This window comes from Schistocerca americana, chromosome 3 (genome assembly GCF_021461395.2).
Source record: "Schistocerca americana isolate TAMUIC-IGC-003095 chromosome 3, iqSchAmer2.1, whole genome shotgun sequence".
Classification (NCBI taxonomy): Eukaryota; Metazoa; Arthropoda; class Insecta; order Orthoptera; family Acrididae; genus Schistocerca; species Schistocerca americana.
The window spans coordinates 574,134,653-574,156,754 of record NC_060121.1 but is presented as its reverse complement, the minus strand read 5'-3'; the positions used below and the strand labels follow the sequence as shown (position 1 = coordinate 574,156,754).

The window sequence follows — 22,102 nt, the reverse complement described above, 5'->3', positions numbered from 1 at the left end:
ACATGAAATTCGATAGTGTCAGAGGGCCTTATTTAATCACAACAAATATCTTACAGGTTTTGCTACAGCGACTCGTAGAATGTGGTGAGATGAATCTTGACATCTGTTTGGGAAGGGTTTACCAGAGATAAAATCTGTGTAAGTCGTCTAAAGTGTTGGGCCACGTGTGATTGTCCCTAGTATCCTGGTTTCATTTTCGGATACAGTGTAGCCATTTGGCAAACCGCACGGTGGTTACCGTGAAAACGGTCTAAAATTACTGTATCCATGGTTTAACATTCCTTGTTAGCAGACGTTGGCAGAGAGTGGGTCTAGGAGGTGTACGGGGGTTGAGGTAACTTCTAAACATCATCGACTGTTATTCGCTTAACGAGGTGAGAGAAATCACAGCAAAACGAGTAGCAGTGTATTCATCGGAGGGAAGGCTAAGAACTGGAGCAGCAGTGGTGTTACTGGGCAAAATCATAATGAGTACAAGGGAACCTAGGCGCGACAGTAGGCAGGTCTGGCCGACCACGTCCTGTAGCCTTGTAGGGGATACAGTTCGACGTAGTACTCTTTGTGCTGATATTGAAGCAGAGATACAATGATGATGTGGTGCACGATGCCCCCCCCCCTTCCCCCCGTCCTCACCTCACAGCTTTATTTCCGTCAATACCTCATATCACTCCTAACTACTAGTTACTCTTGGCAACTTTGTGCGTTTGTGCTGAAATGGTACTTTTTTCATAGACATGCATGTAGTTCCATTCTTGCTAGTTTAGCGTTTGTTTCGTTTCGCGTTCATGGAACAGAAATGTTAGCGGTCTGCAGTGCGGTAGAAGAGCACAAAAGGTGGAAAAATGTAAAAAAAAAAAAAAAAAAGAAAAGAAAAAGTAAGGAACTGCTAACGTTAATGTCCCATTAAGTTTGAATAAGCACGAATAATTTTCGATATCTGAGATTTAAGCGTGTTTTGGTTTGTTTTATATAAATAAGGATAAGAGATGGGCCGGCCGGGGTGGCCGAGCGGTTCTACGTGCTACAGTCTGGAACCGCGCGACCGCTACGGTCGCAGGTTCGAACCTGCCCCGGGCATGGATGTGTGTAATGTCCTGAGGTTAGTTAGGTTTAAGTAGTTATAAGTTCTAGTGGAGTGATGATCTCTCCCATAGTGCTCAGAGCCATTTGAACTATTCGATAAGAGATGGGTTTCACGTCATCATCTGCAATAAATATGGAATAATGCCCTGAGGTGACGAAAGTCATGGGATACCTGCTAATATCGGGTCGGATCTCATTTGGCGTGGCGTGATATGGACTCAACAAGTCTTTGGAAGTCCCCTGCAGAAAAATTGAGCCATGCTGCCTCTATAGCCGGCATAATTGCGAAAGCGTTGCCGTTGCAGAATTTGTGTATGAAATGACCTCCGGATTTTGTTTCTTAAATGTTCCGTGGCGTTCATATCGGGCTAGCTGGGTGGCTAAATTATTCGCTCTAATTGTCCAGAATATTCTTCGAACCAATTGCGAACAATATTGTGGTAGCTGAACGTAACCGAGGACGCAGTCCATCCCATGTAAACACAGCTAACACCATTTGCAACCACCGACATCTTGCACAGTGCCTTATTGACAATTTGGGACCATGGTTTCGTGGTGTCTACGCCACACTCGAAACCTGCCATCAGCTCTTACCAACTGTAATCTGGACACATATGACCAGGCCACAGTTTTCCAGCAGTCTAGAGTCCAACGGATAAGGTGACGAGCCCAGGAGACGCGGCACAGGCGATGTCGTGCTGTTAGCAAAGACAGTCGCGTCGGTTGGCTGCTGCCACAGTCCATTAGCGCCGAATTATGCCACGATTTTCTAACATATATTCACCCTACGTCCCACATTGATTTCTACGGTTATTTCAGGTAGTGTTGCTTGTCTGTTAGCACTGGCAGCTGTACGCAAACGCCTCAGCTCTGGGTCGTTAAGTGAAGGGCGTCGGCCACTTCATTGACCTTGGTGAAAGGTAAGGCGTGAAACTGATATTATCGCCACACTCTTGACGTTGTGGATCTCGGAATATTGAACTCCCAAACGATTTCCGAAACGGTGTGTCCCACGCATGACCTCCAACTACCATTTCGCGTTCAAAGTCTGTTAACTCCCGTTGTGCACTAACAATCACGCCGGAAGACTTTTAACATGAATCATCTGTGTACAAATGACATATCCTGAACGGCTGTTTTATGCCTGGTGTACGCGGTACTACTGCCCAAGTGTGTATGTACATATCACGGTCCTATGACTTTTGGCATCACAGTGTATAAGTGCGTTTGTTTCGTAATAGGAAAAATAACAATATCTCAAAGCAAAAGGGAAATGAAATTAATTTTTTTTTGCATAGATTTGACTAATAATAAGTTCTCGAATGAAATTAAATTTAAGTATGATGCAGTAAGGAAGCAGGTGTTAAAAAAATGCACTCGAGACTTCCTCTTCTAGCACTAGCTGTCAACGTGTTATGTTTTGTCTGTGTGGAACGAGTCACAATCAGTTGCTTCTTGGATATTTAGTTTTGCCATCTTTGGTTATATAGTACGTGATTTCCATTCTTTTGAAAAGACCACTTTTTCCGTCCTATCCAGCAGACCTTTTTCCCACAAATCCACGCTGTGTTTGTGGGAACACTCCGTGTATGACCACTTTGTAATATCTTCACGTAATTTTCAGTGCTACAGTGCTACGATTCAGACGTTGGCATATGTGGAAGCACATATCTAGTTAATGCTTATTATCTGGACTCTAAAGGCGTTGTCAGCTGCTCCCATTTTAATCACCATCTTCAACCCACTCGACATTCAAAACGCTTTATTAAGTATTTTCAAGAAAACCGATACTGTAGATACAGTGACTGGGTACTACGGACGCTGTACGCCTTCGCATTCTCTCTCCACCTGTTAACTAGGTAACCTTTGTACAGCGACTTGCTTACTGGAGACTTCGTGCTGCAGTTGTAAGGCAGTTGAGTCTCGGAGTACAGCAGCCCGGCATCCAGTCCAAATGTCTCCTATGTGTGATCTTCTGCTGTTCTTGTTGGTGGTCACGGTCAAGGTAAGTAAATTCCTACCTTCAGTGGTATCTCACCGACGATAATGTTTACTTTGAAGATCAGCAGAGTAATTCAAGAACAATCTGCATTAATATCAACAAGCCGCTCTCTTCGAAACGGATTTAGATTTGTAGAACCCTTGAGTGTAAAATGAAACTTTACAGAACTATGGTTTGTAAAGGCCTTTATCGATTAGACAATAATATTCCCGTATTCATTGTATTCCCTCTCTCCTGATTTGCATCAATGAGCTTCTGATACGTGTCCGCAAGTATTGAATATTCATCAGTCAGTTTGACCGTTCGAAATGCCGGGTCTCAGTGTGGGCATACGCCTTGTCTCAGTTATTTTCGTTGCTAAAGGGTGTGCTATCAGCTTTCGCATCTCCTCATTCTAAAACATGTATTATTTTCTCCAGTTTTAACCAGTCTGAAGTCCCAGATTTATGTCTCGTGTCAGAATACCCTTTTTTTAAATGTAGGACTACCAGCTGCTTCTGATTTCTTTTTACTCCAACGAAATGCCTTAATATTCTGGCTTACAGATGTTTTACGCTATACTGTAGTATTTACGGAGAAAAAATACGTAGTCAGTATGTACCACTAAGTTTTAAGTCGTTAAACCCGTACTAAACGCCTCAGTGTTTTTAATCTTGGTTCCTGAACGGTGGGTTACAAGAACGTCTACTTCGTTCCTGCGAATTTTTCTAACGTTTCCTTACGATTACTATAGTTTTACATGTGAGCAAGAACTAAGAAAAAAAAGGCAGGTAGTCGGCTCGGCATTGATTGAAAGATTAGTTGAGTGTCGGGTGTCCTCGTAAGGGGTATCGTGCCAGATTTTGTCCAACTAGCAAGTTAAATGGTGAAAATCCCGAGCTGGTTGGAATGCCCTGTCCATAATGCTCCAAATGTCCTCAACGGAGAAGAGATCCGGCGAACTTACTGGCCTAGGTAGGGTTCGGGAAGCGCGAGAACCAACTCTTGTCGTTTGCGGGCGGCTACCATCTTAGAGAAATGTAAGCCCAGGATGGCTTGACATGAAGGGCAACAAAACGGGGCATAGAATATAGTCGCCGTACTGCCGTGATGAGAGGATATCGCGGATGAGAACCAAAGGGATCCTGCTACAAAAAGAACAGTCACCCCAGACCTTTACTCCCAGCTGACGGGACATATGACTGGTGACAGACTGGAATCCCTCCTCTGTTTGGATCGTCCCCAGACACGTCTTCGACCTGGAATCTCAATGAATGGAAGTAAAATTCCAGCTAGTGATGAGTCACGCTTTGAACTGAGTCCCAGTACCAGTGGAAGTGAAATTAGAACTTTGATCTTAAACGTGATTGTAAAATATACCTCAGTATTGTGTGTACTCGTACATGCTTGTAATATATATGTTGTTGTTGTGGTCTTCAGTCCTGAGACTCGTTTGATGCAGCTCTCCATGCTACTCTATCCTGTGCAAGCTTCTTCATCTCCCAGTACCTACTGCAACCTACATCCTTCTGAATCTACTTAGTGTATTCATCTCTTGGTCGCCCTCTACGATTTTTACCCTCCACACTGCCCAATACTAAATTGGTGATCCCCTGATGTCTCAGAACATGTGCTACCGACCGATCCCTTTTTCTGGTCAAATTGTGATCGGATGGTTCTTCGAAAAATAACAACTTTGTAGTCCTTTGCAAAAGTTAAAATTCACCTCAAGTTTCTTTGTTTATACATGTAGGAGATATAGTCTTGTGAAGCTGGATGAACTTCTTTGAAGCACGCTGCATAAACCCATTCACCAAAAAGAACATCTTTGTTTCAACGGCTCCATTTGTCATACGACGAGTAACAATAATCTGGAAGAGTGTAAACGGTTTTGCTTTAGTCACAGATTACCTTTTCCATACTGAATCGCTCGCGACCCCTAGCCATCAACAAGTTTTGAGCTGTTAGTCGGAATTTAATCTTTAGTTTTTTTACTAGATTATTTGCAGAAACTTGTAGACTCTGATGGTGTAAATCAATATAATTTTCCATTAATTTAATTGGTATATAAAACACATTTCAATCAGCAACTGAATTACTGTTGCTAAGCGAATGTAAATATTTAGTCAATGTTAGCCATGTGAATTACATTACGGTATCTTTTATTAATATTATTTCCAAATTTTAGTTGTTAGTAACCTTTGAAGAAAAGAGAACCACTTGCATGAATATCAAGAGCTCAGATAGTAACCCAGTTCTAAGCAAAGAAGGGAAAGCAGAAATGTGGAAGGAGTATATGGAGGGTCTATACAAGGGCGATGTCCTTGAGGAAAATATTGTACAAAAGGAAGAGAATGTAGATGAAGATGAAATAGGAGATATGATACTGCGTGAAGAGTTTGACAGAGCACTGAAAGACCTAGGTTGAAACAAGGCCCCTACGAGTAGATAACATTCCTTTAGAACTACTGACAGCTTTGGGATAACCAGGCCTAACAAAACTCTACCATCTGGTGAGCAAGATGTATGGGACAGGCGAAATACCCTCAGACTTCAAGAAGAATATAATAATTCCAGTCCCAAAGAAAGCAGGTGTTGACAGATGTGAAAATTACCGAACTATCAGTTTAATAAGCCGCGGCTGCAAAATACTAACACGGATTCTTTACAGACGAATGGAAAAACTGATAGAAGCCGACCTCGAGGAAGATCAGTTTGGATTCCGTAGAAATGCTGGAACACGTGAGGCAATACTGACCCTACGACTTATCTCAGAAAATAGATTAAGGGAAGGCAAACCTACGTTTCTAGCATTTGTAGACTTGGAGAAAGCTTTTGACAATGTTGACTGGAATACTCTCTTTCAAATACTGAAAGTGGCAGGGGTAAAATACAGGGAGCGAAAGCCTATTTACAATTTGTTCAGAAACCAGATGGCAGTTGTAAGAGTCGAGGGGCATCAAAGAGAAGCAGTGGTTGGGAAGGGAGTGAGACAAGGTTGTAGCATATCCTCGATGTTATTCAATCTGCATATTGAGCAAGCAATAAAGGAAACAAAAGAAAAATTCGGAGTAGGAATTAAAATCCATGGAGAAGAAATAAAAACTTTTAGGTTCGCCGATGACATTGTAATTCTGTCAGAGACAGCAAAGGACCTGGAAGAGCAGTTGAACGGAATGGACAGTGTCATGAAAGGAGGATATAAGATGAAAATCAACAGAAGCAAAAGAAGGATAATGGAATGTAATCGAATTAAATCGAGTGATGCTACGGGAATTAGATTAGGAAATGAGACGCTTAAAGTAGTAAATGAGTTTTGCTATTTTGGGTGCAAAATAACTGATGATGATCGAAGTAGAGAGGACATAAAATGTAGACTGGCAATGGCAAGGAAAGCGTTTCTGAAGAAGAGAAATTTGTTAACATCGAGAATAGATTTAAGTGTCAGGAAGTAGTTTCTGAAAGTATTTGTATGGAGTGTAGCCATGTATGGAAGTGAATCGTGGACCACAAGTAGTTTAGACAAGAAGAGAATAGAAGCTTTCGAAATGTGGTGCTACAGGAGAATGCTGAAGATTAAATGAGTAGATCAAATAACTAAAGATGAAGTACTGAATAAAATTGGAGAGAAGAGAAATTTGTGGCACAACTTGACTAGAAGAAGGGATCGGTTGGTAGGACATATTCTGAGGCAGGAAGGGATCACCAATTTAGTATTGGAGGGCAGCGTGGAGAGTAAAAATCTTAGAGACCAAGAGATGAATTCACTAAACAGATTCAGAAGGATGTAGATCGCAGTAGGTACTGGGAGATGAAGAAGCTTGCACAGGATAGAGTAGCATGGAGACCTGCATCGAAACTGTCTCTGGACTGAAGACCACAACAACAACAACAGTAACGAAACCCGGCACGCATTGCCATACCTGTGCGTATTTATTTATCTCTGTATATATAAAATAAAGCGATCTGTATGTCATCTAGAATCTTTAACTCGTAGACAAATATGGAAAAACGAGAGGTAGCTCATACTGATTAGATTACTTTATTTTTATTGGTATAAACGGACCAACTGTTTACACATTTTTATTGATAATCGCTTGAATGAACAGTACTTTCGGGTACGCCATTGACTATAAAACTTAACCAACTTAAAATAATTCGTAGTAATGCCAACATTTAGTGTAACGCGAGTGGATACAGAGTATTTCTTTCGTTTCCTCATTTAGAGTGCAGACATATAGAGTTTTGGAGTTCCCACAATAGAGAAAACAATATGTAGCTGACCATGGGAAAAATATTGGTTTTCTAAATTTCATACAGCAATGCACAGTGACTCCCCTTGAGCTTTGTTGGCTATCATTGCGAAAGCAAGACGCACAGGAAACTGTTGCCGTTTGAATGTGAAAGGCAGATTAGTGGGAACCGTGGAATGCGCGAAATCATCACATCTCTTTTACATTTGCCGTTAATTATTGTTGCTTCAGTCACATTTAGCATCAGTTTTTCACAGAAATTCTGGTTCAGTTGCTCAACTTTGGCTTGCTGAGATTCCGAGGGAGCAGTATTTGTGAACCAACTTTTAACCTTATCATATGCTGTGGCATTCCAGAAGGTCCAATGAATTGAGAAATTCTATTGGATAGTTAATGGTTTGATCCACTTCTGTAACTGTGTCGATGAATCTGTATTTCCTAATCGCACCAGGATATTTCAGATGAATCTTTTTGTTAATACGACTCATGATTCTTTGAAGCTAAGATAGCTCGCTCGTATTGCCAAACATGATTGTAGAAGTTTTTGGCGATGTTCGGAAAAACATTCTGTCCAAGATCTTCAATTGATAACTGAAGTAGACAGTCGTTCGGTGAGAACGATATCACCTGTGTTTCAGGAGGAAACGAAAGTTTGTGGTTTCCCATATCCAAAAGTGTTTCACATGTCTCCAGAGAGTCAAATTCTTCAGGCAGCTCGTCTACTGCTGCTTGTAAGAGGTCTGAGCAGATGTAATTTCGATGTATTACTCACGCGCTGCCTGCGATATGTAAGGTATAAGAGGATCTCAGACCAGAGAGCAGTGTTGACTGCAGTAGGAACTGTGTACCTGTAGCAGTAAGTTGTTGCTAGCAGTCTAGTCTGGTGTATCGTGTTGGCTGGGCCGGTCGTGGTGCAGTGATGCCGGACCCTGAGCATTATTGTATAAGGTAAAAAAGCAGCCTCGCGCGTAAGTAGTATTGTTATCTCAAGTCCCATGTAAATGTTTTAAAAATGTCCTAATAATAATCTTTCTCATAAAAAAAATACTTTTAACAACCATTCATTTCAGTTTAAAGAATTTACTAATTTCTCCAATCCATGATCATCCCGATTATTGCAAAAGAAAAATAAGTTGTTTCCTTTCATGAATGACAAATCTATCGGCGAGCATTGCACAGGGCTGTGCCAGAAAAATTTATTGTAAGATCAGATATATATGCGTTATCCGGGGACTTCATTGAGGTAAGAATTTTTCTTCTTTTTATTCAGAATGATCTTTCCGGGCCATGACGCAGCACTGCTGACGTCCAAAATTTACCAGGTTAAATTCACAGTCAATTATTGAAAAGTTATAAGTGAGCGACAATTTAATTGAGAGGTTAGTTACACTGTATTATCACCAGGTTACTGAATTTATTTTTTGTTGAGACGTGACACTAAATGTGAACGACATAATTATATTTTTTCTGTTGAGAGGTTTAGCAATTTTTCTGTTTTGAGGTTACACTAAATGTGAATATTATTTATATACATTATATTATTTTGTGGGGAGGTTACACTTGGCGACAACCGGCCAGGATCGTATTTTTGTGAATTTCTGAGAAGTAGTAAGTTATATATCTGCTCTTATTTACTTAAATGTAGTTTGCATCTGGCGCAACGCATTTACTAATTTGTCACTCTTTCTTTCACAGATCACCGGCAATTTATTGCTCTTTGTTGTAATTATGTTAGTTCCATTTTTGCTTCGTCTTTGTTTCATTTTGTGCTTAATTTTGATTTGTGAAAAATGCCGCGAAAAACTGTTAACAGTACATCGCGATGTGCAATGAGTGAAATAGCCGACTCGAATAATTTGACCGATAATACTTGCAACACTCAGTGTAATAGCGATAATCCTCTAATTACTGATAATCAGTGCGTACCGACCACTAGTAATGATTTTAATTTTAATGATGAGCAAACAAATTCAATTATGTCCACAGTAAATGTAACAACTGATGACGTGGCACGTTCTAATACAATGAACGCTGCTCAGTCTGACACACCCGGTTTGCAAAATTTGCATTGTGAACAGATAAATTTTTCCCACGAAGATGAACAATGTAGTCAGAATACGTCAGATTTATTTGATTCCAATGTAGTGGCCAACAGTGCACATCCGATTGGCAAACCTTTTCAAGAATCACAGAATGACCAAATGGTTATACAAAACGTGACACATACAGATACATCATCACACAGCACAGGGAATACAGCAGCTAATTTTGGCATGGATCGAGTTATAGCATTAATGCTACAACTTAATAAAAATCTCAAACAACAAATTAATGAAAATAATGAAAATCTCAAACAACAACTTAATGAAAAACTAGACAGCAATTCCAAACAGTCGAATGATAAACAAGACAACAATTTCAAACAACTTAATGAACAGAACAAACAACTTAGTGAACAGATTACAGCCATTGCCGCGCAATGTCATGATACTAAAGAACAATTACGTGAGGAAATTAAGGCTTGTGCTAGGAACAGTAGTGAAGAAATTAGATCTGTGGCACAAGAATTAAGTAATACACATGCAGCCACAACTAAATTACTTAGAGATGAAGTTGGTGCAGTCGCTAAACAATGTTCTGAAAATGCAACACAGTTACGCGACGAGTTTAAATTAATGTCAACAGAACTTTCACGCACACTGGATGCGAAAGTAGACGCGAAATTTGACCAACAGAACAGCCAAATTGACGAACGTTTTAATCACCACCTACAAAACAGTGAAACGCGTTACCGTAAATTTATATAGGAACAGAATAACGTAAAGCAACAAGTCATGGAAACAATTACTGCACAGAGACAGGAAGATAAGCGTAGATTGTTTACGAAAGCAAAAACATACGTAGACAACAATATTGCTGCAGTATCAGACGAAATCAAACATCTGAACACCGAATTGCATGATGAAATCTCCGATCTTAAAACAAAAACAGACACACACACATTAGACTTTCAGACAATGACCAACAGACTTGAAAAGTTGGAACTAATACAGGATCCCGATGCCATCAAAGCAGATGTTAAGAAATTGAACAAAACCACACGCAAAATACAAAAACAAATTAATGCTTGTGACACTAAAAACGACGATCACGTAAAAGCACTGACTGAAAAATATGATGAATTGGCCAGTCGTATTGACATTATCGAAAACAACAATGATACCAAATCAGACGATACGTCACCAATATCTTTCAATCAAACACCCGAATTCCAAAATTTACAGCAGACAATCAGTGAGATAGGTTCGTCCAGTAATACATTACCTAGAAAATTGTCATCTTTACAGCACGAAGTGACAGAGATGAAAAATGTTTCAGCCTCTAACACGGCACAGCATACGCCACATTCCAAACATTTGTTACACCCACACAGCCAGTGTAACTTGGTAATTTACAGAGACTACGTGACTTAGAATCCGAACAGTCACAAACAAACATATTATCATACAACCCTGAACCTGATCATACAAACAGAGACGATAATTTTGATTACAAGCACTTTCTATCCGTGAGAAAATTTAAGGTATTTAAAAATGACAGAACACAAATACATCCTTTGGATTGGATACGACAATTTGCTTTTGTATTTTCATTAGTTTGGCCTGCAATGCAGAAACTAGAATTGGCCTGGATACAACAATTTGTTTTTGAATTTTCACCGGCATTGCCTGTAACGCATAAACTAAAATTTATTTGCAGCGCGTAATTGACCTCAGGGGATTCATTACACTTCGATGAATATGTGCCGTAGTGTGCACAGGGCCCCGAGCCGTAGTAGTGCTATTTCCTCTTTAGTTTTCTGCACTGCTGCCTTCTCTTTTACTGTCCTTTATATCTATCAAAACAGTTTTTCAACTATCGATCTATCTAGGATTAGAATTGAGTAATGAAACCCTGATATGACAAATTTTACCTGAAAGTGACAGTTTTCATAAGAGACTCCCGAAATGACAAGAAATACCAGCATTATTGTAATAAGACAAAATTTTAATCATCAGTATGTACAAAATTTTCAGCAACCGCAAACACAGTTTGGTAACAATAGACGCTTTTCACTGCAACAGCATCAAAACCAGCCGGTTAGCGTACCTAACCAACAATGTAGTCTGCAAGGTCAACCAAGCTTTAATGTTTCGCCACCTACACGCATAGCGTCGGTTCCACCAAATAGTAACGCACAGCAACAAGGAAATCACTAAGTACAGAAAACACACCATTTCAACTCGTATCGCAACGCGCCGTATAGCAATGATTGTTATGACAGACGTAAAAGTAATGAGCACAGTTTTCAGCATAACAATCGGTCTTACCAGCAGCGGAATCATCCACAACAGATTCTTATGAATGAACCAGACAGTCGGTATCATCCTGAACCTAATACGTCAGGAAGAAATAACAGAACAGTACAAATAGTCGAGATGCCACAGCATCCTCCCGCAAATAACTGCACGTTAGAAAGAATTTGACTAGATACAGTACAGGTTGCATCTTCCAGCAACGTAAGCCATACTTTTGACACACAGAATCTTGTTCATGAAAATGTTATTGCCTTTGACGACATCCGACACACGCTTTTGCATGAAAGACAGAATCACAACGTATGTAGGCAACATCGTTATCGCCTAAGCTAACTGGTCTGAACATAATCTGATTCTGGAACAACTGTTGCAAACTTTTCGTGCACAAGGACTCACAGTTAATCTTAACAAATCGCGCTTTGGCAAAACTTCCATAAAATTTCTTAGACATATAATTCCAGCAGAAGACATTGCGCCTGACCCGGAAAAACTTCAAGCTTTACGTGACATTACTGTTCCTACGACGAAGAAACAACCACGCAGCTTTTTGGGATTAATTAACTTTTTCTGTAAATTTAGTCATTACTATGCTTTAGACACCCCTAGATTATGCCAATCGACGGGTAAAAACACTATTTGGTCCTGGGATAGCTAAGCACATTCTGAGTTTGTTAATTTTAAACATGCCTTGTTGAATGCACCACTTTTATCACACCCAGATCTTACTAGAAATTTTTTCATTGCCACCGACAGTTCTAACACCGCTTTAGGTGTACACATTTTTCAGGAAATTGAAGAAGATGGTACTACAGTAATTAAAAACATCGACTTTGCAAGTCGCATTCTGTCACCTGCTGAACGCAATTATTCTGTTACAGAACTTGAAACATTATGTGTTGTATGAGCATTTACGAGATCTCGGCTTTTTCATTATGGAAGACATACGACCGTTTACACAGATCATAGAGCTATACAGTTTTTACTTTCCGCAAAATTTACACACGGCAGGTTAAGCAGACGGAAACTTTATTTACAGGAATTTAATTTTACAATTGTTCACATTCCCGGTACACAAAATGTTGTAGCAGACGCACTATCCCGTTCTCTCAGCAACAATCAGCAAGACATCGCAACCAACTTCTGCAAGCAAATTTTAGCGTCATGTACATTCGACAAGTTGCATTTGAAAATTTCATTTCGTCATCATTACAAGACATAGCACAGGAGCAGAGCAAAGATAACGTATGGAAAGAAGTTAAACACCTTTGGCAAGATAAGAATAATGTTACCATTAGAAACCATTACACTGTATGCAATAACATACTGTTTCGCCGTTCTCGCCCTGACAGCAACAATTGGTTACTATGCATTCCTGACGAGCTTGTTAACAAATTAATTTGGTATACTCATTTAAGTTACGCACATTATGGAGCCATAAAATGTTTTCTTATACTGAGACAGAACTGTTATTTTGCCAACATGGAGAAACGTATTCGACGAGTTTTAGCGTCATGTAAAATCTGCCAGAAAGCTAAGTCAGACACGACTTCACATATTCCTCCGTTACATCCCATTGTACCCATTAAATTGAGGCACATGGTCGCTGTAGACATTTTTGGTCCGATTCCCAGAACTAATAGAGGTTTTTGCTACATCTTTGTCGCTGTTGAACTCACTTCGAAATTTGTTACCTTCACTCTGTTACGCAAAGCTACTGCTAAATCAATTTCGAATGCACTTGCAAGACATTTTTTATTTCATGTAGGGCATGTACTGAAAGTAATTTCCGACGATGGACCACAATTTCGATCTGCTATATGAACACATATGTTACGAGCAAGAAACATTTCTCCGATCTATATATCCAGGTATCACGCTTCTTCGAACCCTTGTGAACGACTAATGAAAGAAATTGGTAAACTATGCAGAATATACTGCCATAAAAAACATATTGATTGGGATGCACACATACTGTCATTCTAGGATGTAATTAACTCCATACCAAATGAATCTACTATGCTATCTCCGACTGTTATACAGACAAATGTTGAACCACCCAACAAAATTAAAGAACTAGTATCTTTTCCTACATCTCGTCAACAACGCCACCATGAAATAATTGTCATTGCGCTGAACAACATCAAACGTGGCGCAGAGCACAGGAGGAGACAGCAAAAACAGGTTTGTACACGCCGTGACTTTCACATAGTACGTACACACTATTTATCCAACAGAGGAAAGAGTAGATGCAGTAAATTTGAGCTTCTATACGCAGGTCCATATAGAAATCGCAGCATTCCTCACCCCAATGTAGTACACGTCGAAACTTTGAGAACCAGAAAAAGCAAAGGCAATCACCATATCTCTAATATTAAACCCTTTATTGAATGAATATACTTTATGATTTATCACACTGTAATGCCATTTGTAGATATTTATATGAACACTTACTGATGATTATCATATTTTTTCTTGGCAAGTGCCCAGCAAGGTAAGGTTAGCAGGTCGCTTTTCTTGTCGTTATATTTTTGTCTATGTATGACTGTTTTCCTATCGAAAGTAGAATTTTTGTCTGTATGCACTATGTAATCTTTATGATATAACAAACACCAGTTGACTTTGACATTTTTTCTTATGATATCTCAATATCTTGACTATTCTACACTTTTTGCCACTACATTATGATACTGTGTGTACATTTTTAGCGCTTGAAAACTGTCTATGTTTTTGACCTAATACGTTTCCTGTCATGCTATGCTGTATGCTTAATTATACCACTATAAACAAGTTTTTATCTAATGGGTATATGATTTAAATGCAAGATATTAATCCTTATTCATCATTTTCAGAAAGCAATAATGCATACAAGAAATAAATTAAACAAACCACAGTGGATTACTATGAAATGGGAATTTCACCTTCGGAATGAACGAAAGAAAATGCAATATCTTGTCATGAAGAGTAAATGGATCAGAATTAACAAGCATTAACCAGAATATACTATACACATCGTATGATAGCAGTCTTAACCAATTATTTTTCTTTCAGAATAGGAGGCGATTGATGCAGGCTGTCAGAACTACACATCTTAGTTTTAGTGATGAAATATGCTAGAAATTAGAAACTCTATAGTATGAATAGTTGTATGAAGTAAATGGTAGTATGAATAATGAATAATGAAGTGTCCTCTTTTGCAGATGATAATAAATGATGATGAATAGTTATGTGAAGAATATGCTAATATGAATAATGAAGTTTTTCTTTGCAGGTGATGATAGTGATGAAGTTATGGTAATATGAATAATGAAGTTTTTCTTTGCAGATGAGAATAATGATGAAGTTTATATATTTACTATTAGTTAAGAGATGCTATGTAGTTATTTAAGTATTTGTTGCAGTTACTTTTGACAGTATGTCTTATGTCGCATGGTGTAGTGACAGAATCTTTTGGAAAGGACAGCTAGAGTACATACATATTGAGTACACGTTTCATTACCTGTTAATTCGAAGTTCACTACTTTTCAGCATAATATGCGTTTCTTCTTTCAGCTCAATAATCCATTTTCTATCTTTTCCAGGAGAAGCTATTCATGAAATTAATGTGCTATGAAGTCATTAAACCTGTTCTAGTACTTGCATTTTTTTCACCCATTTGTGTGCATCATTCATGAATGTGATCACATATACTCTACTTGTTTCATAACCTTGCCACAGCTGACTCATGACGAATGATGTTAGTAATCCTTATTTCCAGCAATAAATCAAAAGTAAGTATTTTCATGCCCCAGCAATTAACATATACTCTACTTGTTTCATAACCTTGCTACAGCTGACTCATGATGAATGATGTTAGTAATCCTTATTTCCAGCAATAAATCAAAAGTAAGTATTTTCATGCCCCAGCAATTAATTACCGATATCAACGCAATGCATTGCTAGCAAAAAAAAAAAAAAAAAAAATTATTACCAGTCCCAACTATTACCAGTATACAACCAAATAATGCTACCAGTTTAAGGAATATTTCTAGTCCTAAATATAATACAAATTTTTCTGATGTATTGATTCCATTATGTCTATGTATTAGTTGACCACAGACCTTGAGTAATAGTTACAGTGTGTTACATTTTAAATATGTGCTATGTCACTTGAATGATGAGTTCTGAGTAATACTGAATGATGTTTTGTAATAATGCATAAATGCTATGCCAATAATTTCTATAAATAACATTTTGTTATACTCTATAAATGCTATGCCACTAATTAACTCTTGCTTTGAATGATGACTTCTGAATGATATTGAATAATGTTTTGTAAAACTATATGAATACTTTGTAACTGGCCAATGAGTGCCAATAATTACCACAATCAGATGAGTTATGAATACTGTTTTGTAATATTGAATACTTGCTACAAGTTTAGTAACTGGCTAATAAATGCCAATGATTACTATAATTAGATGAATTATGTATAAATGCTATGCCAATAATTAACTCATTTTGAATGATGACTTCTGAATAATGCATAAAACAATGCTTTGTAACTGGCCAATGAGTGCCAATAATTACTATATTGAGATGACTTATGAATAATGTTCTGTAATACTCCATACATACTACTTAAATGCTGTGTAAATAGCCAATGAATGCCAATAATTATTCTAATCAGTTGATAGACTAGTGTAATTCTCAATGATGACTAGCATAAGACTTAATGTCCTTCATCTTCTGACCTAATTACCAGAAATTACTGCAATATCGGTTTGTCCTGTCCATCCTCATGATCATGGGGTACTATATTTGGTTTTTGCACTAATTCTACGTTGATGTGAGAATATGGATTCTACAAGAATGTGGTGTTGACATATCAAGTTGTCCACCACCTTGAACGATGGAAATGTCATTATGGTCCTACTGTATGGTGTACCTAATGTACTACCAAAATGATAACATTGAATATTAATACAACATTTCAGTGTCTTGGGCACGCTGATAAATACTTCAGGAAAGAGACCTTCAGATTGTCTCACTTGGTGTTGTGCTTCTGTAGAAAGATATGGGCTTTTGGTGCAACTACGTGCAACCTACTGTGCTACAACCATGATGCAATCCTTCCCATTCCTTTCCTAGTTCTTGAAATATGCTAAAGACTTTTACAGTGTGTGTGCACTTCATTTCATTTGTTAATATGATCAGTCGTCCTAAATATGCTAAAGAGTTCTACAGTGCGTGTGCACTTCATTTCAATTGTTAATATGATCAGTCGTCCTAAATATGCTAAAGACTTCTACAGTGCGTGTGCACTTTATTTCACTCCATGATATGTTGTAAATATGCTAAAGACTTCTACAGTGCGTGTGCACTTCATTTCATTTTTAGGGTAATCAGTTCTTGTAAAATGCTAGAGATTTTTACAGTGCATGTGCACTTTTTTTCATTTGTTAATAAGATCAGTTGTCCTAAAAATACTAAAGACTTATACAGTGTGTGTGCACTGTATGTCATTTGTTAATATATTTTGTATTCAATGCGTGTGCACTGTATGTCATTTGTTACTATATTTTGTATTCAGTGCGTGTGCACTTTATTTCACTTCATGATATGTTATGTAAAAATGCTAAAGACTTATACAGCGCATGTGCACTTTGTTATTTGTTAATATCTTTTGTACTCATTGCGTGTACTTTTTGTCATTTTTTGATATATTCTGTACTCAGTGCATGTGCACTCGATTTCATTACTTAATATGTTCTGCACTTATCAATAATGTATATACTCTGTGACTGTAGACTTAGTAACTAAATAGATTTTAGAAAAATTTGTTGCTCATGGCAAGTCCAATTGACTCACCATCGCTGCCAAATTTTTGACCCCCCCCCAGCGCAGGATTATGTAAGAGGTCCGAGCAGATGTAATTTCGATGTATTGCTCACGCGCTGCCTGCGATATGTAAGGTATAAGAGAATCTCAGACCAGAGAGCAGTGTTGACTGCAGTAGGAACTGTGTACCTGTAGCAGTAAGTTGTTGCTAGCAGTCTAGTCTGGTGTATCAGGCAATTGTGAGCAGGAATTCCCGCTGTATTGAAAAGCTATTTAAGGTAAATGATGTACAGGAAGTTTTACAAAAATATTTCAATAGAAATACTTAGAATCTCTATGCAAAACATCTATTTGGAGAATTGGGTGCGCTTTATGTATCGATGACACAGCTGTTTAATTTCAGTTATACCTGCTGAAAATTACTTTTTAAGAAGAACATTATTTTCCTTGATCTAATATGCATATGAACCTGGTTTCTGTCATCAGAAAAAATTAAACCGACTTATGAGTACATGAGTTCACATTCAACCCTTAACTGACATATTATCAGAATATAGATCCGAAAATCAATAAGGTCGTGCCGAAAACATTACGCAGCCATCTCTGGTACTTATTCCCTGAAATTTTGTCTGTCGTTATTTGACGACAATATTCCAACAGCAGTTAAGACAAATATGGCTGAAATTAGGCTGCAGGTAGACGGAAATGAATACCGGATAAAGCAGGTATAATATACACCAAAAGGAATTTTCTTATTTTGCAACGATAGAGTTCCTGTTTTTCAGACTTTCGATTGAAAAATTTTACTCTGGTGAATTTCTGTGAGCACCAACTTCGACAATGACCCTTCGGCTTGGAAGAATGATTCCACTTAGAAAACTCGAAAGGTAAAAATTCAGAAGCTGTTTGTGAACTATGTTGCGAAAGAGGTGTCACACGCATTAAAGACTATAACAGTCTCAAAAAAGATGAGAATGAGAATCAGATTGTTCAATAGGTCTTGCTGCTGAATTTAAAAAAATATCCTACTGCTACAAAACTCTCTTTCAGGAAAAAATGTTTAATTTCTGTTTGAGTTCATCATGTTTTCATTCGATAGAGTGTAAATAAAAATGCAGTTTTCTTATAAAAGTTGCATACATTAATGGCTCAAATGGCTTTGAGCACTATGGGACTTGATTTCTAAGGTCATCAGTCCCCTAGAACTGAGAACTACTTAAACCTAACTGACCTAAGGACATCACACACATCCATGCCTGAGGCAATATTCGAACCTGCGACCGTAGCGGTCTCGCGGGTCCAGACTGTGGCGCCTAGATCCGCCCGGCCACACCGGCCGGCATACATTAATTTTTCCCGTGTACCAGATAATGCTGGAAAATTCCGTGCAGAATATTTTTAACAGATGTTGGGGTGGTCTGTAAGTGTGCCCCATAACTAGTTCTTAGAATAAATAAAGGAAATCGTAAAATTACTAAAGAGTACACCACATTGAAATGGAGTTAACCATTGTATACTGTGTTCCATCTACAACGTGTTTCGGGATTTTCTAGCATTTGTTGCTGGCCGGCCGCTGTGACCGATCGGTTCTAGGTGCTTCATTGTGGAACCGCACGACCACTACGGTCGCAGGTTCGAATCCCTCGGGCATGGATGTGTGTGATGTCCTTAGGTTAGTAAGGTTTAAGTAGTTCTAAGTTCTAGGGGACTGATGACCTCAGATGTTAAGTTCCATAGTGCTCAGACCCATTTGAACCAACTTGTTGCTGACTTTTTATACATCCTGCATTTTTTTAAAAAACTGGAACAAGATTAGGAGGCTGTAAGCATGAAAATTTTGTCATTCGAGAAATCACTTGAAGATAGGAACGGCCCTTGTAATCATGAAGTTTCAGCGCAGTCTTACGAAACGCTAGCCATGCACAGTGAATAGCAATATCATAATGATTCATCTTTGGTAAATACAAAAAGTAATATTTGTTATAACTCGTGTATTCAGTTAACTGAAATGATGTGACGTTACTGCAGGGTGACGACGTGCTGGTGACCGTACAGCAGGGCACGCTGAGAGGGACCACGGCCACGAGCGGCTACAACACGTCCTACACGGCCTTCCTGGGCATCCCGTACGCCGAACCACCTGTGGGCGACCTGCGTTTCCAGGTGAATTACAAGAGTTAGACAGATTAGTTTGTGGATCCAGATTCCGTTAAAGTCACTCTACCTGAATGTATACAGTCAAGTGTATTCAAAATTACGGCGAATAGTTTTATAAGAGGCAAAGTAATATGATTACATGGAATTTGACTTTATTTTCAAAGTACTGTCTTTGGCTGGCAACGCACTTACTCCAATGTTGATTCCATGACAGTAAGCATTTCTGGAAGGCTCATTTTGGAGGAGCGTTCAACTGCTCTGTCGTGGTGCTCTGAGTGTCGGGAACAGTGTCAAATCGTTTTCCTTTAAACACGGTTTTAATTTATGGGAAGAGCCACAAGTGGCATGTTATTAAATCTGGTAAGGCGGATGTCAACTGACAGGAACAATTTTTCCCGCCAAAAACGGGCGAATCATATGCGAGGTGTGGCACGGCACGTTGTCGTGATGAAAAAGGAAGCAGTTGGACCATTCTTCTGGCCGCTTTCTTCGAGCATCTTTTGGCAAGCGTTTCAGTACGCCCCTGTAATATTCGGCGTTCACAATTGAAACGAACTCTGATAACACAATGCACAAAATACAGGAAAAAAAGAATGAGTTTGGTCTTGATATTCGATTTTGACTGAAGTGCTTTTCTAGGGCGAGGGAATTCATTGGTTTCCCATTGAGAACTCTGAATTTTAGTCTCAGGGTGACACCCATAGCGCCAACTTTCATCTGCAGTTAAAGGTTTGGACATAAAGTCAGGATCTGAATGAAGACAATCCTTCATCTCCATGCAAACTGACACGCGATGTTGTTTCTGTTCATCACACAGAAGTCAGAGGAGCAAATTTTGCACTCACTCGTCTCATATGAAAATGTTAATTTAAACCGCTTTCACGGACTCGTACAAGATGCTAAGATCTATGGTAAGCTCTCGAGTAGTTAATCGCCTGTTTGAACGAACAAATTTTGCCAAGTTTTCATCTGTTTTATTGGTTAATGGACGTCCCAAGTTTTGTTGGTTATCTACCGACTCATCTGTGATTTTAAATCGCTCATACCACTTGTAAAGAGTCTTCGGAGTTCCAGCATTATTGACATACACCAGTTTCAACATTTCATGAGTATCTTCGGCTCTTTGTTTCAACTTGAAACAGAACTCAAGGCCCACGTGTTGTTGGAAAACCGTGATGCGCGACAGCCGCCCTAAACACAAGCTCATTCCAGCCTCTCTGGACGCTGACTGACAATTCAGAACGTGTTCCAAATTGTCGCTGCACACACCACACACACACACACACACACACACACACACACACGCACACACACACACACACACACACACACACACATATATATATATATATATATATATATGTATATATATATCCTCTACCGACCGGCGTCAATGGATGTGGACATGGAGAGGCTTGTCGTCAGCACACCGCGCTCCTGGCCGTTGTTAGTTTTCGTCAGCAGAGCCGCAGCATTTCAGTCAATTATCTTCTCAAGGGCTGAAACCCTCTACTCGCCAAAAACGCTCTGTAGACGCGGACGGTGACCCATCCAAGTGCTAGCCTGGCCCAACAGCGCTTCGGTGATCTGAGGGGAACCGGTGTCACCCTGGTATAGTATTCATAACTATAGTTTCACTTAAAAAAAAAAAGAAAAGGGCTCCACTGCTCAGGATGACATCAAAGTTGAACAGCATATTGTTGATGCAGGGGGAACGTCATGGAACAGATGGCATCGATAATACAAACAAGTAGTAGTTTTGCGAGGAATGGTTCACAACTATTACAAAATGGTAAATGCAAGTATGTGGGTGCTTTTGGTCTGATGTTGTTGCAGAAATATCGGAATATGAGCTACAACTAATAAAGAATTTAGTCCTGTGGGAACTAACTGATCCTTCTTTTTATAGAACATTAGATTCACAAAATGTCACAACTGATACATCTTTGGCAAAAACTACATTTTTCAGTTTTTGAAAGGTATCGCTGCCTGCACTGGGCGGTATGCTTCTTTTTGTAATTTGATTTCCCCAGTTCCTACTTTTGAGCAATTATCATGTGCAGCTGGGAAAAATATCAGTTAATGTCGGACATGTCCTCACAATTCATAAACACATATCTTTCCCCGATCCACTTGACAACGGTTCAGATGCAGAAATCGCGATAGTGGAAATAAAATGAAAAATACACAGTGAAATATCGCAGTGCTACCGATTAAAATTTTTATTACGTCCTTGGTCTATAATAAAGGTCATGCCACCCGCTTTTTTTCAATTTGGAGGTAAGTTCTCTGTGAATCTGTCATTAATCTATTGCTATAATAAAGGTCATGCCACCCGCTTTTTTTCAATTTGGAGGTAAGTTCTCTGTGAATCTGTCATTAACCTATTGCTAAGTTGTGAAGGTTCAAGGCACATCACATACAATGTTGCTAGTGTTGTCCAAGATTGTTTT

At 38.9% G+C, this 22,102-nt stretch overlaps 1 protein-coding gene across 1 annotated transcript in view; it reads left to right on the top strand.

Moving 5' to 3' along the window:
- Positions 1-3,011: 3,011 nt before the first annotated feature.
- LOC124606234 (venom carboxylesterase-6-like) overlaps positions 3,012-22,102 on the top strand; it is a 97,753-nt gene continuing 78,662 nt past the window's right edge. The window contains exons 1-2 of the mRNA XM_047138209.1: positions 3,012-3,088; positions 19,521-19,655. Coding sequence (XP_046994165.1) covers positions 3,038-3,088; positions 19,521-19,655 — 186 coding nt within the window. The 5' untranslated portion in view covers positions 3,012-3,037. The remainder of the gene's footprint in view (positions 3,089-19,520; positions 19,656-22,102) is intronic.